This window comes from Paroedura picta, chromosome 5 (genome assembly GCF_049243985.1).
Source record: "Paroedura picta isolate Pp20150507F chromosome 5, Ppicta_v3.0, whole genome shotgun sequence".
Classification (NCBI taxonomy): Eukaryota; Metazoa; Chordata; class Lepidosauria; order Squamata; family Gekkonidae; genus Paroedura; species Paroedura picta.
The window spans coordinates 45857181-45884052 of NC_135373.1; the positions used below are offsets into that span (position 1 = coordinate 45857181).

General features: G+C 46.6%; 1 protein-coding gene across 1 annotated transcript in view; it reads left to right on the forward strand.

Moving 5' to 3' along the window:
- Window positions 1-26872, forward strand: part of MAN1C1 (mannosidase alpha class 1C member 1) — a 150481-nt gene that overhangs the window by 101919 nt on the left and 21690 nt on the right. Inside the window, exons 3-4 of the mRNA XM_077337648.1 lie at window positions 11648-11763; window positions 20047-20127. Of these exons, the coding sequence (XP_077193763.1) occupies window positions 11648-11763; window positions 20047-20127 (197 nt within the window). The remainder of the gene's footprint in view (window positions 1-11647; window positions 11764-20046; window positions 20128-26872) is intronic.

The window sequence follows — 26872 nt, forward strand, 5'->3', positions numbered from 1 at the left end:
GCGGCAGTACCAGGGCAGGGAGGTTCATAATGCCATCTGAAGCTGAGTTGTGTACATCTAAGTCTGTTGGCTCAGATAGGTATAAATCTTTGTTCACATGTGTTCAATATATCTCTCTTAAAATATATGGGTCTAATTTGGAGCTGGAGAGGGAGATTTCTTGCAAGGAAACAGCATGGGGGGAGCGAAGTCCTAAAGAGAAGTGAGCCTTTATTGCTGTGACAAATTATACACTGGATCAGTTCCAGAAGCAAAAATCCACCAATGGAAAATGCCCCTAAAATGGCTCACCCAGAGAGACAAAGGCAACTGTTTTGATGGTTGAATCATTATTTATCCTTTTGCCCTCCAAATGACCAAGGTAATTTTCTTCATACTTTTTACAAGCCCTCTTCCAAGAAGCAATCCAATTCTCAGCTCTGTAAATCATCCAAACCTTGCCTCCGACTCTCTATCAGGCTTCCTGGTTATGGTGATTTTTCCCTGGTTATGCATCCCCAAAGACAACCAGGTTCTCATCATCAGCTGCCTTGAGCTAAAGGGAAAGTCAGGCTATAAATATTTAATCAATAATTAAAATCCACCTAGGATACATTTTTAAGTTCAACCGTCAGGTTTTCTTCAAGGTCAGTGCTCCAAACCTGGTTGATTTTGTCAGCACAAAATCTGAACCGTCTGTGGAGGGAGACTTGAACAAGTCAGCCAATGTTTGTTTGCTTTTTGTGGAAGTGCTGAAAAATGATCATACAGGGAGGAGGAGATGCTCCATCAGGCACTGCCCTGCAGGTTTCCAAGCGAACCTCTTGGACGCAGACCTTTTTGGATGCTGCAGATGTCATGCTGTGCAGCGTGGAGGCAGCCATGCAGGCTAATAAAATGATCATTTTAATCCACATAGAGGGATAGTTTGAATATTGCTTTGAATATTTCATTAGAAAAGGGGCATAGGATTTTAGTAAACAAATGGTCGAAGACTCGACCAAAGGTTACATTCTTTCTCAGAGTATTGGAAGCACAAGAATTGTGGTTCTCTAATCCATAAAAGTGATTTGTCAAAGTTAATTAAAATGGAATGAAATAACTCTGGGATGCTGTTCTGATCCAGGCAGGCACCTCCAAATCGCTTTCTGCCGGTGTTGTCTCTGCTGTGCCTTAACCAAGGCTTTTAAAGGTTCTATTTCCACCCCCCCCCCCCCCACTGTTTCCAAGTTTCCACTTCTACAAGTTTATGCATTTGATCTTTTCTGGGGCAGCCCCATTTCTTCAGGGATCTCGCCCTACCAGCATGCAGAACAAGTTAAAGCATTGTTAAACCTCGCTACTGGCATTTGTAGGAAATTGCTATGATACGTTCTGTAATTCCACATCCCCCAGCTTCTCCAACTGGGGGAATAGTTCAAAGCCTTTTTGTTCGAGGCGAGCCAGTGAGTTGAAGCACCCAGTCTCTTGTCTGTGGCTGAATGGAGCTCTTTTCCTGATGTTGAGATGTGTAGAACGGCTGCGCTTTATAAGTCTGAACAGAACAGCACTACTAGAATTAAAAAACATTGTGTGAACTTCCAGACTGTTACGTAGCTGACAGTATAAGAGAGCTCAGGATAGCAGAGCAATGGGAAGGAGAATGGCCTAGCTTCACATATAAACTTGCCAAAGTATTGAACTGCTGGCTGTGGTACCCAGGAGAGCATGTTGGTAAATCTCAATGAGCAGCAGCAGTGAAAAAAAGGCAAAATCAGTGTTGTATTAAGACAGGGATTCCCATCCAGGGTTCTATGGAACTTTCCCAGAAGTTCAGACATCACTGCTGAAATCACTAGAGCCCACTTCCCCTGTTGCTCTATAGGCCTCGTCTCTTTCTCCACAATGGAAAAGGTTGCTTGGCTGGCTCTCGCACCGTACTCCCGCACCCCCTTCTCTGAAGGGGCATGTCATCACTTCCAGAGTTCCTCGAAGCCTGAAAAATATTTCAGGAGTTCCTCCATGGTCAAAAGGCTGCAAAAAGCTGTATTAAGCGATGTTACTGGCAGTAACAGCACTGCAAGCTCCATGGTGGCTTGTTTGCTTTTCCTGTCGAAGGTCTTTGGGTCAATGTCCACCATGTCTGGCTAAGGAACTCAGGTAACTGGGGTGAGCCATGTGGACACATGAAACTGCCTTCAACTGAATCAGTCCCTTGGCCTATCAAAATCTTATCTGCTCTGACTGGTGGCGGTGCTCCAGAGTTTCAGGTCAAGGTCTTTCACATTGCCTCCTGCTTGATTCTTTTAATTGCAGGTGCCAGGGCTGGAACCTGGGACCTTCTACTTGCAAAGGACCTTCTGCTTGTGTGATGGCCCTGCCACTACTGGGCAGAGGAGACAATACTGGATGAGATAGACCAGTGGTCTGATGGTACAAGGCAGCTTCGTGTGTATAGCAATTCGTGTGTATAGCAAAATGAATTGGCTTTGTAATGTAGATGAGTTGATGTTGAGCATTAGGGATTCCGCCCCCCCCCCCCAAGAATGTACAATGTGGAAAATTTTGTTGCTGTCTTTTCACTCTCTTTGATAGTTTCCCAATGAAAATTATTTCCTGTAAGCTCAAGCCAGACTGAGGGAAGAACTTCTTCATTCAATGTATGGTTTTCATTTTTGGAATTGACTAACTCAAGATGTGGCAGTGGTCTGTAGGTAGCATTAAAAAAGAATTAGAACCTTGCCTTGGGGTGCTATATAGCATGTTATACAGCAACGAAATATGACTTAATAGCTCAATTGGAACCTCCTGGGTTCCAGGTACAGGAATCAGATGTGAGAGCGTAGCCATGGGCCATGACCTTTTGGGTAAGCTTACAAACAGGGCATGGAGTTCTGCCAGACTGTTGTTGGAAGGAACAATGTGGATGTCTTTACATCATCTCTTCAATGATGATTGGATTATTCAATTGCTGCCAGTGGAGAGAGGCAGCCCAATTCGCTACCCTCAGAGACAAGCCCTGAACAGGGACCCTCCTAGAAACATTGGTGTCGAGTTCTCTCTCTCTTATTGCCATCAGACCACAGCTGACTTAGGGCAACCTCACAGGGATGGCCAAACTGTGGCTCTCCAGATATCGATAGACTACAGTTCCCATGAGCCCCTGGCAATTGGCTGTGCTGGCAGGGTCTCATGGAAATTGTAGTCCATGGACATCTGAAGAGCCACAGTTTGGCTACCCCTGTGGGTTTTCATGGCAAGAAATGTTCAGAGTTGGCTTGCCTTTGCCTATCTCTGCCTCAGGACCCTGGTATTCCTTGGAGATCTCCCATCCAAATATGACCCAAGGACCAGCCCCGTTAACTTCTTACACCTGATAAGATTGGACTAGCCGGCTCTAAAATGGATGAGATGGACCTTTTTTCTGCTTTAAAAGTTATGCTTCCAACTTTAACTCAGACATAGAAGTGTCCCTTGGTTAGGGGGACTGTTCAAAAGAGTTGCATTCCCACTTTGTCCTCCAGTGGTCCTCTGGTGGGACAGTCTCAGGCCTGTTTTTTCAGCCCTGGCCTAGAAGCAGGACGTAAGCTTGTTCTTGGAGAGCAAAGCAGTCACCACCTAGAGGAGGCGCTTCTACCCAAGTGAGAAACTGGCCCACTTTTTGGACTACCAAGAAGGAAGATTTACGGTAAGTGAAACAAATCTTCCGTTCTTCAGTTGTCCTCTGGTGGAGCAGTCTCTAACCTGGGGAGAAGCTCCTCCTCTACGTGGTGACCACTTTGCTCTCTGAGAGCCAACACAGGTCTTGCATCTAAGGCAGGGATGAAAACACTGGTGTCAGGCTGCCTCACCTTCAGACCTCCAAGAAGGAATATTCGTGTCCAATTTGATGCCAGTTGCTTGAAATGTTGGAGGAGGAGTTTTTAGGAATTGTACTGTACCACCATTTTATTGTTATGTGCCTTGTTAAGGATTATTAGGGGATTAATTTTCACGATGGGGGTTTTACAGTACTGGGAATTGTTTTATGATTTGTTGTAAACCGCTGCACGCCAGCATTGCTGGGAGCGGTGGTATAAAAGTTCAATAAATGAACAAACAAATCTTCCGTTTAATGCAAATTTCAGCAGAAGCTTCCTCATCAAGAAGCTCCTATGGAAAAGAGGCTACTTTTTGGAAACTTTCTGCTCCATCTCTGAGTATAACTCCAAGCTGTTGATATAGTCCCAAATGGCTGTTGTTCTGTTACAGTTTATGGATATCTGTCAGAAGCCACTCAGAGCTAGAAATGCCCCACTGTCCCTGTGAAAGGCCGCATGTATTGCAACAGTATTTTCCTAATTTTTTTTTTAGGGGTAAACTGTTCTGTCCTGTACAAATGTTTTTACAGATCCCTGTCAAAGATGATGCAGAAGAAAGGAACCTGCTGAAAGTGCCCTTGTAGCAAGCCCCAACCCTCCAGCTGTTGATTCCTCGGACATTAAGCGTTTGAGGGACGCTTTGTGTGACACAAAGAACAACCCTTCAGTGAATACCATTTTCTGTTGCGCACAATGCACAGCAGCAGGGAAGGCTGAGCCATTCACCATGCGGGATAAAAGAGCAAAGCCAGTTCCTAATCCCTTGGCGCATTGCGTTTGTTTAAAGGCATTTACTTTATATAGAAGCCCCTTGCAAATTCAAACAGTATCTCCCCCCACATTTCAATTAATCAGTCTGGCAAACGGAATGTTGCTTCTTATTCTCTGCTTAGTTGCAGATTGGGGAGTCAGAGGACTTCCTTTAGAGAGAGAGTGTGTGTGTATGTGTGTGTTCTTTACTGAAGGGCTTTGTGGATTATATCGTCAAATTAAATCAAGCCCATTAGCATGTTACTTTTGCAATATCACAGTAATAGGCTGTGCCTCAGGCATTGCCCGGTTGGGATTTTGTGCGGCTTCTCTTCCTCTCTGTCTCGCTCTCTGTTAGTGCCTTGCCAGTGGTCCATGGGGCTCGGAGCCGGCATGCTCTTCCCTCTAATAGAAAAGAGCATAAAAATCACATCAATCATTAATACTGTGGAGTTATTAGAGCTGATAAGAGGGCCGATTCCACAGGCGATGGATTCCACACACTACCGGTGTGCTTTTGCAGCTGGATTTTCCAATGCAAAACAGGAAAGTCTACTTCCAAAGTGGATTGAAAGGCAAGCTTGTTTTTCATGCTCAGTTTGTTTTGTGAACAAGTTGGAGAAGCATCCACCTTTTTTCGGGGCAAACGTGAAGGCTGGGCTGGGCTGGGCTGGGCTGGGGGCGGTTGCTCCATTGATGGCACACGCTCCTTCCCCATGCAGGCCTGAGCTGCCCTGGCAGAGTTTTTCCTCTGGGGACTCGTAGCTGCAGAACGAAAAGTTCATAGAGCAAGAAAGATGAGCCAGAACCAGGAGCAGTTGCTGAATTAACTGACCGAGACTGAACTGATGCTGGTCTGCTGTGGATAGTTTCTGACTGTGTGGGAAAGACAGCGAGTGCATTTTTAGAAGTAAGTCAGATCAGTCCCTAAAACAGGGAGTTAGTTGATTGCTGTCTTTATGGCTCGTGTAGATCAGAGGCAGGAGCCACAGGGCGGGCAGCCACTGTTCTTCTGGAGATAGCACCGGCCTGGACGGATGGGTTTGGATGTGTCGGCCTGCTGTTTCAGAGAAGGGCTTCACAAAGAAAGCACTCTTATTGATTCAGAGCTCTCCAAAGACTTTGGAGGCAGCTAACAGGAAAGCGGAGAGTGCCCCTTAACAAACTGACTTTCAGTTCTGGGGCCAGCACTTCCCTTGGGCTCACAAAGTCCCTCTGCCTGTGTGTGCGTTTCCACCAGTTCACTTGCTTGCCCAGTAGCCGGCTAAATTTAAGATCCTGCAGGATGTGCCAGCAACCTAAAGCATCAGTGTGGAAACTCATACAGATTCATGTCCAAAGGACCCACGGCTGCTTCGCTGCTCAAGTGACCCACAGGCTTCTTGGATACCCCCCCCCCGGAGCATGGTTGGGACCTTGCTCTGTACTGCCAGCCGCGTGGTAAGAGGCCATGGATGTTACTTGTGCCTGCTGCCCCCTGGGTTCAAGGCCAGCTCCAGAGGTAGTGGCAGTCCCAATGGAGTTTTGCTTGCTCCCGGACAGTGGCAGCACTGGGGAGGGGGCAGTGGTTATAATTGACACCCGTCATTGCTTTCCAGAGCCACACCGGTGCTCCCAAGGACCCATGGCAGCACTGCAGAAGATCCTGGTCCCAGAGGTGGGAGGAGGTTGTGGGTGTGGCTTATGCCGGTTATTGCCTTCCACCACGAAAAGAAAGGGACGGTTCAAAATTATTGTGACAGAAAACAGAACCTATCCCGGGCTATATTAAACAATTCCACAATAAATACAAATAAACGTTTCTTATCTCTTCTTGTAAATTTATGTGTATAAGCACAACCAGAACGGCCTCTAGATTAAACCGTTTTCAATTTTGTTTTCCTCAGTGGTTGTCCTTCTTTAAATTATATTATATATATGTGGCCTTTGGCTCTTAGGTTTGGGGAGGTCTGTTCAAAAGACTCATTATTGAGTCTTTTATTATTATTATTGAGTCTTTTATTATTATTTTATTATTGCCTTCCAGCCTTGCCCCACCTGGGCTGCACCTGGGCTGCAAAGAGACTGGTTGCCGGTCCCAGCAGGACTAGGACCGGAGCTAGTAGGGGATGCTGACGCAAACTGATTCAAGCTGTTACAATGGAGAGAGTCAGAAGCAAACCGCTGACGGGCAGCTTGTTTTGCCTGTATGTGTACGTGCTGGCCGGGGGGAGGGGTACAGCCAATTCTAAGTCCTTGAGACATGTCCCTGTGAAACCCACAAGGTGAAAATGTTCTGCCACGTACGCACTTAAAATACGTTGCAGGGTCACCTCTGCGAGCAGCCCTAAGAATGACCAGATTCCCACCAATTGTAGCCGCTGTCTCTCCCCTGGCTTTTGATGCATTGTGTCGATTCCGAGTGTGCGTGTGTAAGCAATCTTTTTTTTTTTTAAGCTGGGCAGTAAAAACACACAACTGGGTTTGTGTGTGTACTGTGTGCAGTCTGCGATGTGCTGACTAGCTCAAAACTGTCAGTGGCTTTAGTACTGGAATAAACCAAGAGGTCTTAAAACAAGAAGTCATTAAAAGAGAATTAGCACCGAATTGGAAAGCTTGAAGGGCAAGTGGCAATGCTCGGAAGAATGCAGCTTACTCAAAAGCAAAGAGTAAAGCAATTTCTATTGAAGCCGCCCAACTTTTGTCATTCCTGTGCCCTGCTCCTGCTTGGGAGAGCTCAGAGCGGCTTCGGCAATGGCTGCAAGAGTCTTTCCTAACCAGGCAAAGACCTTCCTTGGCTCAATGAACCTCAGGGGCTCCAGCATTTTTCCTTTGAGTGGAGACGTCCTCTTAACCCACTGTAAAAAGTATTTGGGTTGAGCAATAGGAAGCCTGCTGGACTCTCTGGCTGCCTGCTCCCTCTGAACGGTGGCAAAAAATATCTGTTTCAAGGCACCATCTGGAAACCTCCCGTGTGGGTCTGGGAAGGGGAGGAGGTTCTAGTGTACAGTGTCTCACACAGTGCCTCCTATGCCCATGATTTCTCATCGTTCTTCTGCAAGGAAGGTGGGTCCGTATCAAACTGAGTTTGACAGCCGGTAGCTTTGCTGATGCTCCTCAGGGTTGGACTGGCCTTTGTCTCATTTTGCCAGCTTCACAGCACGGTAGACTCCCCCTCCCATCTGCACCAACTTCCTCCCCAAGGGGAACCCCCCTCCTCCAGGCAGCTTACAGCATTCCCCCTCTCCTCAAGTTTATCTTCACAACAACCCTGTGAGGTAGGTTAAGCTGAAAGAAAGAGAGCGTGGCTGAAGGTCACCCAGCAACCTTCCACAACAGAGTGAGGGTTTGAACCTGAGCCTTCCAGAGCCTAGCCTGACACTTTAACTATTACATGGCACTGACACTTCCAGCAGGGCTGAGAAGTTAGATTACTTCATAACGTGTGGCTCACAAAGTTGAATGGAGCCTATTGGCCGTCTAGTGTGGTTGTTGACACACATGCTATTTTCGCATTCCCTGGCAGGCAGAAAATGAAAGGGATCAGCTGGCTGAGAGTGGGTGGATCAGAAATCCTTTAGAGTGATTGAAGAAGTCCTGGCAGGAGCAATTGAATTATGTTCTTGCTGTGCATATAAACTATTGCCCCCTGCTGGAGGATTATAATAATGACCAGTCTAGGCACACTCCAGAGGGGCAGGGTACTCGGTCCTCTTAGCTAAGCTAGCAATGCTGTTTTTTTGACATGTGCTGTTTTGGACACCCGAAGGGTTTGTTTGGAATCCTGCTGTTACCCACTGATGTCACCTCTTGCGTTTTTATCGGCCCTGGAAAGCTGTGAGTCATTTTGCACTGGAAATGTACTTTTGATGTTCAGCAGCACATACGGTCTGCCGTTGGGAGAGCTATCTGATCTCAGGCATCATCTAGCACAGGGAGGGAGCTGTCCTCTGCCTGTCCTGGGCAGCTGCGGAGGAAGCAATGCTTTGTCTGGGAAGATCCTGGGGAGTGTGTGTTGTGTTTGATGCAGACCAGACATCACCTCTCCCCTGAACAATTGTTTTCTCTGAAGGCTTAGGAGGGGGGCCTGGTTGAATGCCTGCATGTTATCTGTTATGAAACTGGGATGAGAAAAGGTGGAAATACTGTTTTGTCTAATGCACTCATTCTTCTAAATTCTTACTTATAGATAGCAGGACAAATTAAACTCAAGCATAGGGTTGCCAGCTCCAGACTGAGGAATTCTTGAAGTTTTTGTTGGGGGGGAGGGGTTAGGAGGGCAGGGTTTAGAGATTGGAGGGACATCGGTGAGGGACAATGTCATAGAGTCCATTCCACAAAGTGACCATTTTCTCCAGGGGAACTGATCTCTGCAATCTGGATATGAGTTGTAATTCCAGGAGATCTCCAGGCCCCACCTAGGAGTTGGCAACCCTACTGAAGCACCAGATTCCCACTTCAAATCATTATTTTGCTTTGGGCTGGGTGACTGTCTACTCCTCTGAACTCCTTCCCTCTTTAAAAAAAAAACCACTGTTCAAATATACCCATTCGGACCACAGCACAATGCTATCCTTGTGGTTGTGAGAGTCCCTTCAAATCTGTGTCCCATCCCTCTTGCGCGCTTACCTCTATAAATCAACCATGAAGGGTTGCATAAACCAGCTGCATATGGAGACTAAAATGTATGAAAGGGGCAGGCCTGATGCCCCAAAGCAGGGCTTTTGGGCACTGCCTTCTGCTGAGTCACCTGGCTGGTTTATTGGAGCCAGTGTCTTCGTCTGCTCAGACTGACTGTGGCCTCTCTCTGTGCTACAGGTAGTTCGTGGGTGGTGCTCCCCAGCCAGCCCTGTGCTCTTTGCAAATCAGGCTCCCTTGCCGCAATCCCACATTTGGCATTCAGCGTCTTGTTCAACCTCTCCCTTAAGGTCCAGGCATTCCATAATTCCCCAGAACTAAAGCAGACGTTCTCCAGAACACTCTCCATCCAGAAGCAAGCATCTGTTGTGGTTGGTTTCCTGCCCAGCACGCTGTTTGCTTTTAGCTGGGGCATTTGCACATTGCCTTTGCATAGCTAGCAGAGCCGAAAGGTGTCAGAGGGGTCGCGATTTTAGTCCCCGAGTCTGTTGAAAAAGGGTGGATAACAAAATATAATGTTTAAAAAGATGCGAGATTCAGGTTGTCAGGTAAAATGTATGTGAAAAAGTTAAAACTCTGTATTTTCTGAATTTTTGTTTTTAAAGATCTTTTTGCGTCAAATTATTTTAATGTCGAATTAAGGATCTCAGTGAGACAAAAAGGTTGTTTTTTGCTGTTTTGCTATCATCTGAAAAATAACAGAGATATCGCAGTGCACCATTGGAGCGTTATGCTTGCTGCCTGCGGTCGTACAGTACAGAATATGGCTCCCTAGTGAAGCATGCACCTTGTGCCCAGCCTCTCCTAGCCCACTCTGCACATATTGGATAATGCACTTTCAGTGTGCTTTTGCAGCTGGGTTTCAAAAGTGCATTGAAAGTGCGTGATCTAACATGTGCATATCTTAAAAGGTTTTCCCTGTGGCTGCTGCATAAGACGTTTTCACATCAGTAATAGCAATAACAACAATTTGGAGATGTAAAATGGCTTGGAGATGTATCCTATGGAAGGAAACCTTTGCCAAAACTGTTCACAAAATCCCATCCTTTTGCAGTGCATGAAATTTGTTTCAGGGATGAGGTCCTTGTTCCAGGGGAGAAGCTTTCAGGCCATTTATGACATAGAGGGGAAGGGAGAGGAAAGGAACCACTCTTGGTACCCAGCTGTGCTTCCCTAGCTGGGCCTGCCCTGTGTCCAGGTCTCTTTGTCTAAGCTCTATCTCCATTCCCTGATAAGGCGGTTGGTTGACTGATTCATCAGCATGCTCTTTAAAAATCACAGGTCACAGACTGAACACCTAGTCCCTCCCAAGGAGGGAGAGAAAACACTATGTATCTGAAAGGGGTGTGGGTGGGTGTTTAATCATGTGTTCCATTTGAACTCCCAAATATAGGATGCATTTCAGTTACAAACAAACTCCAGGATCAGGGAAGGCTCTCATGGTTCCCCTATGCACAGAGCTGTAACTTTCTGGTTTGGAAAGCAACTGCAGTTTGTTGTGATGTCCAGAGTGGCCCCTTTAAGAACTTGTGACTCGTTTCTTACCCACAAACTGGGATTCTAAACGGGAACAAGTCCCTGTTTGTCAAACAGAAGTTTCTTTCAAACTGGAGAGTCTCCAATCTTGGCTCCGTGTGTGTGGAGCTGGGGTGGCCAAACTGTGGCTCTCCAGGTGTCCATGGACTACAATTCCCATGAGCCCCTAGGGGCTCATGGGAATTATAGTCCATGGACATCTGGAGAGCCACAGTTTGACCACCCCTAGTGTGGGGGATTGTGTGTCCTGTTCTCATCCTGCCAGAATTTGTTTTTGATCTCCACGGACTGAATTGCACATTATGTTTTTACACAAGTTTGTCACAGGGACTTGCAGCTGTACTGCAGGCATGATTCCCCAGTAGTGACTCCCGTGCAAAAGCCCAGCAGGGGCCCAGTTCAGATCAGCATCACAGCCCAGGCAAAGGGACAGTCTCCTGCCTCTCACTCCCAATGCCCAGGGGTTTCCACTGGAGAGTCATCTCTTCAGTAGAACAAGTCCCCAATGGCAGCTCATGTAAAGCGTCATGCGTAGTTTGGCCGTAAGAACAGCTGTCATAAGGTGCGTGTTTTCCAGTCCCTCCTCTGCGAAACCTCCAGCTTAACCTCTCTGTCATCAAGGCCAGCTGAAATGAAGTTTGGGCCAATTGCATTTGCTTACATGCCCCCCTAGTTAACTTTGCCACTTCTGATTTCTGCTTCCACTCTCCAGTTATGTCACCCAGATTTTTACATTTTATTATCTGCAGGGAGACAGTCAGTTTTGTTGCAGTTTGTGGAACTTTGTAAAGGGTGTTGCATATTGATGGGCCCATCTCAGGACTAAATGAGAACCTTGTCAATACTCAATTCTGTATGTAAGACGCCACCGCAAGAGAAACAAAATACTGATCTGATCAAATGGTCCTTGTTTTCTCTCGACGCAGGAGGTCTCCGGGGAGCCACAGTGGTGGACGCTTTAGATACTCTGTATGTGATGGAGCTGCAAGAAGAATTCCAGGAAGCCAAAAATTGGGTGGAACAGAGCTTTGACTTGAATGTGGTGAGTCACTCTTTGAACATGTTTCTCTCTGACCGTTTATGCACTGGACATTTCATGCTGGGCTGCAGGCTGGAGTTTTAGTCGTGGCAAGTTGCCCCACCTCTTCCTGCACCCACATGGCGGAGCACTTGGCCTGGTGCTCCTCATCTGCTCCCAATTTTTGCTCCTGCACAGGACCTGGGGCAGTGAAGTTCCCAGTGCATAAACGGTCTCTGCTGTGAATACAACCTGCTGTATTTTAACTCTGAGGTTCTGATCTCAGCTTGAGCTGTCGTGTGTGTGTGTGTGTGTGTGTGTTGTTTTTTTTACAAACAAGCTGAAAAATGGAACATATATATTATGGCAAGAAATAAAGAGTCAAAATATTAAACAGGCAATGTCTTTGATTCTTTAACCAGGGAGAGCCAGCTTGGTGTAGTGGTTTAGAGTGGCAGGCTCTGATCTGGAGAACTGTTCTTGAGTCCTTGTTCCTCTTCCACACGCAGGCAGCTAGTTGGCTTTGGGTCAGTCACAGTTGTCTCAGAGCTCTCTCAGCCTCACCTCCCTCACAGGGTGCCTGTTGTGGGAAGAGGAAGGGAGGTCAATTTTAAGCTGCTTTGAGACACATGAGGCTTGCTGGGTGACCTTGGGCCAGTCACAGTTGTCTCAGAGCTCTCTTAACCTCACCTACTTGACAGGGTGTCCGTCGTGGGGAGAGGAAGGGAAGGTGAGTCGCTTTGAGACTCCTTCGGGTAGTAAAAAGCAGTATACAAAAAAGGATCTTCTTGGTAGCTGGCTAAAATCCAATCAGTGCTCCATCTGGTGTCATCTTTTTCTGTCTCTTGTGCTTTTGCTGTTTGGCAGGGTTAGTATTTTTTAACTTGTTATTTAGACATGCTGAGAACTGTATGGGCTTTATTATAACGGGCTGCACAACAGCCTTGCTAGGTAGTCCAGATTATTACCATTTATGGGGGAACTGAGGCCGAGTGAACAGCTTGCCAAGGTGTCAAAAAACTACCCTAAGTTATGGTGGTACACATGAGACCTGAATATGAGTCTTGTGGATCCAGGCTTAAATTGGATCACACTAGCTCTCACAGGAGCAACAAAAATTTACCTTTGTTATTTGACAGCCAGAAAAAAATATATTCTTCATTCTTCTGCTTCAGCAGATTGCCACTAGAAAATGAAGCTCACACATAATTGTGTGCAATTTTGGTGCAGTCTTGTGCATAAGGAAAGCTTTGTTATAATAGAAGATAATTGGATGCATTAATGCCTTTAGCTGCTTGGATTTTCCAAGTTGAGGAATGGAGGGGCTAGTTTTCTGATTCTTTGAATAACCGCAGCTTTCTTCTTCCGTGGAATATATGAGGCTGCTTTATAGTGATTGGTCTACTGGTCTGCCAGGTTTAGTGCTCTCAAACGCCACCAGTCGTAGCTCTCCAGGGCACAAGATTTGCTTTTAGCTTAGAGCAAAACAGACCTGCAAACATTTATGGGACCAAAATGTGTCACCAGTAAATATTACATCACCAGGTGCTAAGCCTTAATTTGTTTTCCCCACCTCAGCCCACCCCAGATTCATAAAGTTGAAAAGGGAACAAAACAAGGAGAGGTGACACCTCTGTCCTTGTTCCTCAGACCTTTAATGAGGCATGACCTGGAAGCTTTCATAGGGATCAGGGTGTTCTCGAGGGCTCTCTCACTGGTCTAATCCTAATTTCCTCCTTTGCTCAGAGTTGGTGGGAGTGCACAGGCTGAACACTGGACATCTATCAATTCCCAGGTTTAAGAACCACTGCAGGCTCAATCTCGTGTCAACCCCTTGCCCTGGAAGGTAGCAAGAAACCATCCACTAGTCTTGCAACATCAGGGGCAAGCAGTATACTGGCACATCCCAGTAAAGCTACCCACAGAGTAGCTAGCTCACTGCAGGGGAATCACACGAGATGACCAAGGTTTACATTTTTGAAGGGGAAGGTGGAGAAAGAGGACTAAAGCTAATCCAGTGGACTTTGAGGATGTGTTTCCTTCTGACTGACGTCAGATCTAATGACCAGACTCCGAACGTGAACAGAACTCTGTGGCAATCCTAAAAGAGAATAATGCAGGGCACAACATTCAGCCTTCTGCTCTTTGTTGAGACAGATTGAGGTACCCCAGAGGCAAGAGAGGAAGCCCATGGTTATATGTGAAGGTGTGGAAGGAAAAAGAAATGACTCTTCTTAGCCGCAACCATAAATGAGGCACCAGAACAAAAATCACTTGACAACCTTGGCAGGTTGATCCGATACTTTAATGGCTAACAAATCCAATGTAGCAGACTCTGCTTTGTCAGCTGCATGAAGCAGTCTAGAAGTTACAAGGCAAATGTCAATGACAGGGGCAGCCGAACAGTGACTCTCCAGGTGTCCATGGACTACCATTACTATGAGCCTCTGCCAGCACCAATATGGAGCTTTTCCGCCAGGCTTATGGTTGAGGCCAGTTGGACAAATGAACAACAAAACATTGAAGGGCCTCCCCTTGCTGCCCCTGTAATAACCACAGCTTTAATAGCCTTCTCTCCTACCACCTCCCTAAAGAGAGGAAGAAGAGAGACATACTAGGCCGACCAAGCCAATAAGAATAGGCTGTCAACTAGGGCCATTAATATTGTCTTGCTTAATATTTTAACTGGTGTTTTTATGTATATATAAATGTTGTGAACCACCCCGTGAGTCCAGGTGCGATAGGGGCGGTCTAGAAATGTAACAATAATTCAATGAATATTTGGATAGTAAAAAGCAGAGTACCCAAAAAACAGCTCTTCTTCTTAGTGTGCGGCTGCTGGCAAGGCATTCCATAAGGTTCAGCCTTCACTTTGTAAGACAGCACATCAATAGGCTCAGCTACCACATCTCTGGAGATTTAGACGTGAGGGATATATAGGCAATGCTTTGCTTCCAGACCCCCCTGACAGGTCATCTATGTGGCTCTTGCCAGTAGCTTGAATGCTGAACTGGATCGGCACCTGGACTTCACTGAGCACATGTCCCAGGAGAGCTGAAATGCTAATTCTAGAGTCTCGGCACAGCCTGTGCAGTGTCATTAACACTTCTTTCAGAGCGAGAGCATTGCTTGTCCTCAGAAGAAAAACATCTCTTGGCAGGGGAGGGGGAGGGAGGAAATAGCCAGCCCAGACTTGCAAATGGGAAGTTGCTTCTAATCAATCTGGCTGAATGCTTCTGAGTTTGATATGGGATCGATAGGCAAGGAGACAAAACCAGCAAGGATCACTGATCAGGGTTTTTACGAACGCTGTTCCTTCTGCCCCATCCGTTACTGCGGATCAGTCTGCAAACTTAAAAATTAACCTTGCGAGATAGGCATTTGATGTAGGAAAGATTGGACCTACATTAAAAAATTAAACCAGTATATTAGCATTGTTGCCTGAAGCCAGAATTACAAATGGGAGGGGGATTTTTTTTTAAAGAATCAGGTGGTAAGGACCTTCCTCTCCGTTCTTGCTTCCTTGCGCTGACAGCGTAGTTTCAGGGACTGAGAGGCAGAGGTTTCCCCTTGAGGGGGAAGAACCCATTACGGCATTTGCTTTTTAATAATGCCAGCCTGAAAAGAGAATCTCTTAGAAGCTGGCAGGACCACCATGCTCCAGTGGCTCTATTTCAAAGAGTTGGGGGAGCTCAGCAATATGCTGTCCGGACAGCCCCCTCCCAGGTATGTCCACAGGTAGAGAGGGCAGGCCAGTGGGGTGTGGTGGCTACTCCTAGTCTCCTGCGCAAATGAGGAGCTGTGGTGACATATTTATTTATTTATTTATTTATTTATTTATTTATTTAGATTTATATACCGCCCTCCCCGAAGGCTCAGGGCGGTTTACATTAAAACTAGTCAACGATACATGAAACATGAAACAGTCTTCGTTAAAACATACAGTAAATAATAACAGTGGTTGTAACCATATAACAGAATAATGTAACAGTATAACAGTATAATAAAATAATATAACGATGGAACGGTGCAATACCACAACAGGTCCAGAGCGCTCTGGTGGAGTTCTGGGAGGAAGGGGGGAGAGAGGGGGGAGATGGGGGGAGGGGGGGAGCGGGGGGAGCGGGGGCCCTTCATTCGCTGTTGGTTGTGCCTGGTCTCAACCAAATGCCTGGTGGAGGAGCTCCTTTTTGCAGGCCCTGCGGAACTGTTTAAGCTCCGTCAGGGCCCTGATCTCCTCCGGGAGCTCATTCCACCAGGTGGTGGCCAGTACAGAGAATGCTCTGGCCCTGGTCGAGACCAGGCGGACTTCTTTAGGGCCAGGGACCATTAGCCGGTTGGTGGCGGTGGAGCGCAGAGCTCTTTTAGGGGCATAGGCAGGGAGGCGGTCCCTCAGGTACACTGGGCCCTGACCGTGAATGGCCTTGAAGGTAATTACCAGAACCTTTAGTCTGATCCGGAATTCAACTGGCAACCACTGCAGTTGGTGGAGAATGGGCCGGATGTGGGACCTCCACGGTGTTGCTGTGAGGATCCTGGCCGCTGCGTTTTGGACCAGCTGTAGTTTCCGGGTCAAGGCTAAGGGCAGGCCTGCGTAGAGCGAGTTACAGAAGTCCAGTCTAGAGGTGACCGTCGCATGGATCACTGTGGCTAGGTGTTCCGGGGCCAGGTAGGGCGCTAGTAGTTTGGCTTGGCGGAGATGGTAAAATGCCAGCCGCGCTACCTTTGTGATCTGGGCTTCCATTGTAAGGGAAGTATCCAGAATCACGCCTAGGTTCCTGGCGGAGTGAGCCGTAGAGAGCTGTACTCCATCCAGGGCAGGCAGGCACGCTTCCTCGCATGGGCCCTTCCTACCCAGCCACAGGACCTCCGTCTTTGAAGGATTGAGCTTCAGACGACTCTGCTTCAGCCATCTCGTCACTGCTTCCAGGCAGCTGGCTAATGCTTCTGGGGGGGAGTCAGGGCGGCCATCCATCAGGAGGAAGAGCTGGGTGTCATCGGCATATTGATGACAACCCAGCCCAAACTGGGTTTGGAAACTGCTACTCAGTCACTTGCTTTCTCAGGCAGGTGAATAGATACAGGCCACTCACGTCCACTTAGGGGGGAGGTGTGCCATGTTGAGGGAAGGCAGAGAGGGGAGAGCCTAATATTTTGGGTCCTTTTGATGCCACCAGCCACAGAGAGACCACACGGCAGCTGCTGCCGCTTCACACTGGTGCCCATCTGTGCCAGTTCTGGATCCCATTGGTAAATATTGTACCATTTAAGGTTCTTTCCCCCCAGTTAGGTACATCCATCTCCTCTGATAGGCAGCAGCTCCTCAAGGGATCAGATAGAAGTCTTTCGCATCACTTGCTACTACCTGGTCCTTTAAACTGGAGATGTCAGGGACTGAACCTGGGACCCTCTGCATGCAAAGTTAATGCTCTTACATTGAGCTATGGTCCCATCCTGCCCACAGACCTATAGTATGATCTAAAATCTGGCATAAAATAAAAGGGAATGACTAGTAGGGGCAGGGTAACCTTTGCACTTCCCAACTGGAGATAAAAAGGAAATAGGGGGAATAAAACTGGAGATGGACAGATGCTGAATGGGAAGACTGAGCCCTTTTCAGGTCTCCCCAGAACCCCCAGTTCCATGGCAAGAGCAGGGCTGCTCATGATAGCCCTATGAGTAGGAATGTGCATCCTACTGTTGTCTGTGCTTAGATGTTTTAGCAGTATTTTGAAACCTGCTGGTAATAGTTCATTATGGACAGCGATGTACCATTCCTTATCTCTGGCTGCTTCCATACTGGGATTGTGCCCCAGTACCACGAGCCAGACTGTTTTTGGAAGTGATGGTGAATAAATCTAATAATAACTAGTGGCCAAGCCCATTGTAGTCAAGAATATAACGGGCACCAGATTGGGGGTAGGGTGGAAGAACTCTGTGGATGGCCCCTCCCTCCCCCCCCAGGTCCCCCCAGGACTTGGAAAAGCTGCAGGCAGCAGTTATGGAACTCACCGGCAGAGGCAGCTCTCACACAGCAGGGATCTGCAGCCTCCAAGCCTCAGAGGGAAGTGGAAGGAGGAGGGGGTGGTCAGAGTGGGGGATGGAAGGCAATTGGCTGGCCACTGGACAGACAGGCAAGCTGGTTGGAGGAAGCACTCAGGGGCGGAACAGCTGCCCTGAGTGGGTGTTAAGCACTGGGTGACACTTAAGCCATGAGACATGCTCCTCCTCCAAGGCCTTACCAGAAAAGTATTATGTGGAACAAATATAACAATAATAACAATGCTAAGCAACTTTTCAGGGTTGTTGTGAGGATATCAGCATAGCACCATATGAGATGTGCCATAAATATTGGGACATTTTATATAAATACTAAACAGTATGGTTTCATTAACATACCCCGCTCCCCCAAATCTGAGCTAGTTCTTCAGGCCTTTGCAGTGTGTGTGTAATAGGGCAAGAGTTGCCTGCCTTTACCCCCAAGGCACCGTATAGAGGCCTCTTTCTTATCACTTATCTGCCTGAGGGGGCATGTATGGATACGCACACATGGAGGGGAGCTGATATTTATTCAGAAAGCAAAACTGAATTGGCATGCAAGATTGGACTTCATGAGCACGTTTCTGAAAGGCACAATTTCACTGCAATTGCTTTGATATTTCACTGATCCAAAGCTGGCTTATTATTATAGAGCATAATTCGCTCCAGGTAAATGGCTGTCTGAGAGACTCTGTCTTCCACATTAGTGAATGCCCCTAGGAAAACCCACTGAAAACCCTTGCTGTCTCTGGCTCTCCTTAAGGTATCTATATGAAACCACCCTGCTGTTTCCAGGGAAGTTGTTTCCCAAGGTAAGCATGGTTAAAATGGCTGCCTATAATTTACCCGCCCTTCATAAAACATGAAGGGGTGGGCTTTGCTGAGAAGTCTCCCCTGCCCCTTTGTATGCAGGTTTTCCTCTGATGGCCTTTGATCACCTCTAGCCAGCCTCACTTCCCCAGCTGTGAAAACTGGAAGAAATCCTTTGTCTTCACTGAGCCGCTGCTCAAAGAAATCAGATGAAGGTTTTCACATTTGAAAAATGTTACATAAATAATAATTAGTAGTACAGGCCATTCACACCTGGCCGTGAAGTGGAGGTTGTAGGCATGGGACCAAATTTTGAGGATGTATTTTCTCCCCTCTTCAGGAAGGAATGCTGAATGGGAAAGAAAATCTCTGTGCGCAGGCTTAAGTGATCCCTGCCTCTGTGGAACCATCCACCTCATTTTGATGAGTGGTATCATCTGGAGAGCCAGCATAGCATAGTGGTTAGAGTGCTGGACTAGGATCTGGGAGACCCAGGTTCAAATCCCAGTTCTGCCTGGTCTACTGTGGAATCTTATTTGGTGGTCTTGGGCCAGTCATAGACCCTCATCTACCTCCCAGGGAATAAATTGGAAGAGAACAGAGTCCCCATTGGGGAGAAAGTTAGGAGGTAAATCATGTATAAATGCTCAGAAATGTACATACATAGGTTCCAATTTGTACCAATCTGAGGCTCACTTTTGCAGCCACTGTTCATATAGCAACCCTCTTACCAGGGCTCCATATGAATTATTGATTTATATGGTATTTATTGCCCGTGTTTCTTGACACAGTGAGATTACATAGCGCAAAGTAATGGCATCTAAATACCCCAACATACCATAACCAACTCAGTAGGACTAGGATTACAAACGAGAAACAGTGCAAAAGTAATGTTAGAGATGCTACATCAAGCAATACAGAAAATGGAATTGCATGAGTAGAAATCAATGGAGTAAGAGCCAGATAATCCATACGAACAGGTAGTGAGTGTGGCATGGGCTACAATGCACTGACTCTAAAAACTAAACCGGGCAGTACAGAGGATGCTTTCTGCCCCCGCAAGCAAAACACCCTGCTCTCCTTCTCTCCTGGTTTTCTTTCATATAACTAAATAAATAAATGAATGAATAAAGGTCATTAATTGAAAAATTCTCCACTCCTGCAAGGTGGAGACAGCAGTGTAGGGGCTGGGGTCTGAGACATTCTCAACTCTGCAGTTTCATGTAATGAGAGATTACTGGATTTTATTTGATGAGAGGGCGGGAGGGGAAACAGGGCTTCTGGTTCTTGGCAGCAGGCATGCATCCTCCATGTCATTCAGTTCTGCTTTACAACCTTGTGAATGTAAAGAAAGAATAATTAGTTAGTATCCCTCTCCTGGAGTGTGTTCTTAGCTTTTTATTCAATGCACAGTCTGGAACCAAACCCGTTTGTTTGTTTTGTCGTTGTTCTCTGCAGAATGGTGAAGCTTCCTTGTTTGAAGTGAACATCCGCTACATCGGAGGGTTGCTGGCCGCGTTCTACTTAACCGGTGAAGAGGTTTGTTCCGTCACATTTCGCACCCAGGGTGTATTTCTCCATAAGAAAGCCAGTCTCTCCAGAGAGGGCTGCCAACCAAGCCCTTCAAAAAACGATCCCCCCTGACTCAACAAGCTGAAAACTAACTCTCTTTTTTATGAATATTGAAATGCTGATGATGGCTGTTAATTAAGTCTCGCATAATTACCTTGCCTGGCTCATCATTTTGTATAGATATTTTCTCCCGTGGACAATTTCTCCTCGATAGCTTTTCAGTTTGGTACATTGGTCCCTTGCTGTGAACTACATTTGCTGTGATCTTGGCCTGGCATTCAGAACTTGTTAATTTCTTGATGCTGGGAAGGGGAACTTTCATAGGCCCCTCGGGGTCACGCTAAACGTTGCAGTGGGGGAACTGCCGATTTTAGCAAGGGCTGCTCTCAGCTGTATTGTCAAAAAGTGAAGAGCCGTCATGAGCATTAATGTAGCCTGACAAGGTCCTTTGACCCCAGTTTTCTGCACCATCCTGGGAGGGGAGGGCACTGCCCTCTTGTGTAACCTTGGGAGCAAATAACCACTCTGTATGAAGAGGGGGGGGAGCTTACGGATATGCATTTATTCAGGGGAAGATGTGTATCCTCAGAGTTTTAATCAGGAGGCAGAAGCACAGTCTGTCTTGTTGACTCAGAGACTCTTGACAGGTGTGATCGAGCGTGGAGTGCTTTAAACTTTCTACTCTCAAAGAATCCCTCCCATATTTGATCACTAATTAACTACTCCCTGCACATCACAGGCTGATCTGCTATCCTCTCCAGAGAATACTCTCAATTGGTCCAGGTGGCTAGTCATGGGTATTTGGGTCTATTGTCACTTTGCTGAAAGCCAGTGCAATCAAAGGGTAGGAAATCAAGAGGAGCTTAGTTTATTTTTTCCCCCTTTCCCACATTACAGCCTGTCAGGAGCTACGGGCCTTGTGGGAGGAGCTACAGGCCTTGCGGGAGGAGCTACGGGCCTTGCAGGAACTTACAACATTCCGCAAGGCCTGTAAAACGGAGCTCTTCCACCAGGTCGCTGGACGAGGCTGGGCCGCAAGGAAGATCGCCCCCCCCCCCCTAAAGCACTGTGGCAGCAGTAGCATAATGTAATCAGCAACCTCTGTTTCCCATTACCCATCACCCCTTTAGAATGGGTTATCTGGGGTAACTTATAGAGACATTATTGTTTTGCCGCATCTGTCTTATTATTTTATTCTGTGTATTATTGTGTATTGGGGTTTCATGGATTTTATTGTATGGTTTTATTCGGGGTTTTATGCTGTAACTCGCCTCGAGCCTCCGGGGGGGGGGGGGGGCGAGTAACAAATCTAAATATAATAATAATTTTGGATTTACTGCCTTGGGTCGTGTCTGGTCCTATGTGTAGAGTTCTCCGGTTGGCTCACATAGCTAAATTGCATATGAACAACAGAGACCTGTATATGGAGGGGGGGCAGGGGGAGCCTTGTGGCATCGTAAAAAGCAACGGATTTATTACGGCATCAGTGTTTATGGACTAGAGCCTACTGCCTCAGGCATAAGAAATGTTTTGTAAAATGGTAAAGATATGCATGCTCATGCACGTGGATATGCAGGGGGAAATGTGAATGGGGGACCATGCACTGCAAGAGATACCATCTGTAATGCCTCCATGCAAAACACAAATGTATCTGACAGTAATTGGCAATAACACAATCTTCCCTAGCTGTGCTCAGCTAATTGAATACCTTTTTGTGGGTGAAAAAAGCTTGATCTTTATGAACACAGGCACACTTTCTGATCTCACTACATGAGAACACTTGCTCTCTCTCGCTTTCACACAAACTTGCCGTCCATTTGTGTCGTCCATTTGGGTCCTTCCTTCACTTCACTTCATCCAGACACAAAACTGTTAATGTCAAGATTTCCTGCCTGTGAAGATGGGCAGTTTGATGTAGTAGTTAGGAGTGTGGACTTCTAATCTGGCATGCCGGGTTCGATTCTGCACTCCCCCACATGCAGCCAGCCAGGTGACTTTGGGCTCGCCAAGGCACTGATTAAGCTGTTCTGACCAAGCAGTAATCTCAGGGCTCTCTCAGCCTCACCCACCTTACAGGGTGTCTGTTGTGGGGAGAGGAAAGGGAAGGCGACTGTAAGCCTCTTTGAGACTCCTTTGGGTAGAAAAAAGCAGCATATAAGAACCAACTCTTCTTCTTCTGAACCAGGGGTATAATTAAAAGAAGGGGCTCTTTCCGAAATCTAAATGGTAAAAAAAAACCCTGTTAGCATTCAAAGGTGTTGCCACCCATCTCATTCTTCCCACTCTTTGGCTTGCACCTTAAAATATGTATTTGCATCCAGGTCCAAGAAGAAATCCTGCCACCCCTACTCCAGCCACGAGGCACTGGACCTGTAATGTAATAGAAAAAGGTTTAAAACCTGGAGGGTGTGGTTTGAGTTGGGGGAGAAGGTATGGTCCAAGCCAGAGGAATCTAGCTTTAGTTGCAGCAGTGCTTCTTCATGCCCCCCCAAAAAAACCAGCCTCCAAAGGTATGATCCTCCTTAAGATGTCTCCTCCTTAAGAGTAAATAGCATCTGCTTTCTGAAGGCAATGGCAGCTTCTAGCCCAACAAAGATTAAACTCCACTACCAAAATTAATTTTGCTGAGCGATGACATTTCCCTGCAGTACAGTTCTGCCTTATCCTCTCAGGGTGTTCCCAAATACTGGCAGAGACTGAACCTATCGTATGCTGGTGATGGTAGGTGTAGAGAGATCAAAGAGATCTCACAAAACACCCGAGACAGAGAGACAAGCAAATGTCAAGCTGCTCTCCCACTGATCCAGGTGGGTATCTTCCATGCTGGAAACAAGAGAGCTGCACCAAACCAGTTCCAAAAAAATAAGAGTTCTGTGCAAAGGTGTTCTAACAGCTTGACTTTGTTTTTAAAGAAACCTTGGTGGATTTGGAGACGTGAATCTCTTCCTTCCCTTTTTATAAGAGAGCACTAGCTTTTTTTTATCCGTAGGCTTCTTCTCTCAACTTGTTCAGGGTTAAAATTCTTGGACAGAAGCTATAGTGTCCAATTGCATAGACATCAAACAAGATGAGGAAGACTGAAAGGATTCTAAGTGCTGAAGGAAAGAAAAATATATATGCAAAAGAATTTATGTTTGAGATTTTGGGTATCCTAAAAAGAAAAGAATGTGATACAGTTCCCTAGTTTTTTTGCCAGAGATTTTGCATACATGTACAAAGTCTTTAAGAGCCTCTTGTGGCACAGAATAGTAAGGCAGCAGACATGCAGTCTGAAAGCTCTGCCCATGAGGCTGGGAGTTCGATCCCAGCAGCCGGCTCAAGGTTGACTCAGCCTTCCATCCTTCCAAGGTCGGTAAAATGAGTACCCAGCTTGCTGGGGGGTAAACGGTAATGACTGGCAAACCACCCCGTATTGAGTCTGCCATGAAAACGCTAGAGGGCGTCACCAAGGGTCAGACATGACCCGGTGCTTGCACAGGGGATACCTTTACTTTTACCTTACAAAGTCTTTAAGATTTGACCAGGGGGGCCTTAAGGGGGCTTGCCTCCCACCACTGACCCCTTTATGGAGGCAGCTTGGGTTTAAGTATAGTTGGCCTAGTGCAGGGGTAGTCAAACTGCGGCCCTCCAGATGTCCATGGACTACAATTCCCATGAGCCCCTGCCAGTATTCCCTGGCAGGGACTCATGAGAATTTTAGTCCATGGACATCTGGAAGGCCGCAGTTTGACTACCTCTGGCCTAGGTCAATTGTCTTTCTGCTTCTTGAACCAAATCTTTTCTACAATAAAATTTGAGTCCAATGGCACCTTTAAGATCAACAAAAATGTATTCAAGGTGCAAGCTTTCCTGTGCATGCCAAAAAAATTAGAGTCATAAAATGACTACAGGGGTGGGGGGTGGGAAATGGTATCCTGAGTCTTTTAAAGCCTAAATAATTGAATTTTGTTTTGTTTTTACTGAATTCTGTATCTTATTTTCACTATATTGTGAAGGCTTTTGGCCGATACAGCTAAACTAAACTAATAATAATAGTAATACTAATTAGGAGACTTCCTAATTCCAGTCCTGTTGCCTGTAAGTACGTATGTGCCAGCAAGTCCCAGCCAACCTGTGGCGATTCCAGCCAAGGGGGTTTCAAGCCAAGTGAGAAGCAGAGGTGGTTGGCCATCGCCTTCCTCTACAGTCTTGGAGCCCATCAAGGTAGACTGCAGAGGAAGGCGATGGTCTCCCTTCCTTGGACAGGCTCTGCTTAGCTTCCAAGATCAGGCTCTATGCCGTGCTGCCTTCCCTTCCCCTGTTGTCTGAAGAGGCAGGAATTTTACCCAAAAGGCCTCAGACTGCGGATATATTTTCAGCTGATCCCAGGAATTTTTTTATTTATTGAATTTATATGATTTGGAATGTGCTCTAAGCATCCAATCCTTCCCGGCTTCGGTATTTTCAAGTACACCTCATTCTGCAATCACCATCTGCCTCTTCCCGGCTGAATAGACAAACTTTGCTCTCCTGCCCTGCTTCCCTATGCAGAATTAAGGCAGGACTTGCCAAGGTGGTAGCGTAATAAGAGTACGTGTGTGGGGAGTGGGGATTATGACTTGGCTTCTCCCAGTTGGCCACAGATCAGGCAGCAGGATTTGAAGTTGAAAACTCTGACTTGAGCCTCCTGCCATTATTCTGATGGTTAAAGGAGCAACTCTGGCAGTTTAAGAGATGAATGAGCCATGTTGAACGAGGAGATGCCATTTCTTTCTTTTTTTTTTTTGCCAGATGCAGAGGAATGTTTTGTGTAATCCTCTTCATCTTCCATTTCCCCAGATAACAGAGGGCTTGCCTGTATAAAGAAATTATATTGAGGGAAGGTGTGGGGAAAGAGCAGGATGTAGGCCATTGATGGGTAGGTAACTCACTGCAAATGAACTACTTGCTCTGAGCCATTCATCTTCACAGAGTTCGGCTGCTGAGACAATGTGCAGATGAGTGGGGGATCCTTTCTTTAAGCTCTTCCCTCATCCCTGGCTTGCATATCCACAATCTTGGGCCGTACCCTTCCAGTGAAGAGGCTAGGGGTCCTGCTGTGTTGGACCAAAGTTCCATCTAGTAGGGTTTCCTTCTTCCCACAGTTCCTGTCCAGATATCCCTTGCAAATTGACCATCAAGGCTGGCCGGCATTAGCCCTCCCCAGCCCCCCATCTATTGGCACTGGCTGGTATACTGTCTCTGCACCTGGAGGTTCTGTTTAGCAAAAAGCCACTGATAGACCTATCCTTCTTTTATGCATTTTCAGGTTTTTCACAAGTTTGGTTAATTTAGTTTTCCTAAGATTGTAACCCTTGATTTTTTTGGCCTGGCGATATGCTATGGCAGGGGTAGTCAACCTGTGGTCCTCCAGATGTTTATGGACTACAATTCCCATGAGCCTCATGGGAATTGTAGTCCATGGACATCTGGAGGACCACATGTTGACTACCCCTGCATTATGGGAATTGCTTCCGCCGGGGTTTATGCTTGTTTCTTTAATCCTGCTATCTTGCTTATAACAGGTTGTATAGGTTTCCCATTGTGGGAGGACAGGGCACACCATGAACAACGGTATCTCTATAAAATTATCTCTGTTCCTAGAATTCCAGTGCGATACTTCCTGCCTTGAGAACTGCAACGTTCATCTTTCTGCATTATTTTCCACTTTGAATCACTGGTTTTGTATCCGATCAAATAGTGACAACTACACATTGGACCTGTTCCCAAATCCGAGCATGGATTTTTACACTTGGTAAACACAAATGAGTAAATCCCCATGTGCCACATTGCAGTCTTGTCGGAAAGTTATATTTAGGGCCTGTTTATTTATTTGTCAGGGGTGCTGGCCTCACACAGAGCCCAAACTAAGGAGACAAGTTGCAGAGCATGACTGACCCCCTTGAGGGGTAACTCATTCAGGAAGCTGAGAGCAAGGGCCTTTGTATGTGCCAATAGTGGAGACAGACCAGAGCAGACCGGAGGGTGGCTGCTGTTGTCAGGGCAACTGCTTGGAAGCCTGGAGTAGCAGCAGCCAGGAATGACCTGTCAGGATGGTGGGAAAGCCAAAAAGCCGAAGCAGCTGACAGAAAGGGCTATGTGTAGATCCCATTTTATTCAGGGTTTAGCTTGGTTTAGTTAGTTTAGCTTATTAGATTTTTAGACCCCTATGCCCAGCAAGCTGGCTCAGGGAGGTGTACAACGAAATATAAAACGCAAATTACGATAGATGAAAAATTACACTTAAAATTAAATTAAATAGTGACAGACTAAAATAGCAATAATATGTTCGTGGAATGTCTGTTATGGGTGTTGATTTCTCCCAAACATTCAGGATGATTTGTGGTGGATTGATGCATGGATAGATGGACAGATTACTGGGTTGGGGCCATAATAGGTATGTAACTAGATGTTAACTTTGACCCCAACCAAAAGCCTGGTGGAAGAGTTCCATCTAAAAGGCCCTGCAGAATTGTGCCAACTCCAACAGGGTTCTGATGTGCTCCGGGAGCCCATTCCACTAGGCAGGGGCCAGGACCAAAAAATGCCCTGGCCCTGATTGAAGCCAGACATTCCACCCTGGGGCCAGGGACCACCAACTGGTTAGTATTCAGCTGGCTGAATATGGGGGAGCGCGGAATCAAACCTGGATCGTCAGATTAGAAGTCCACACTCCTAACCACTACACCAAACA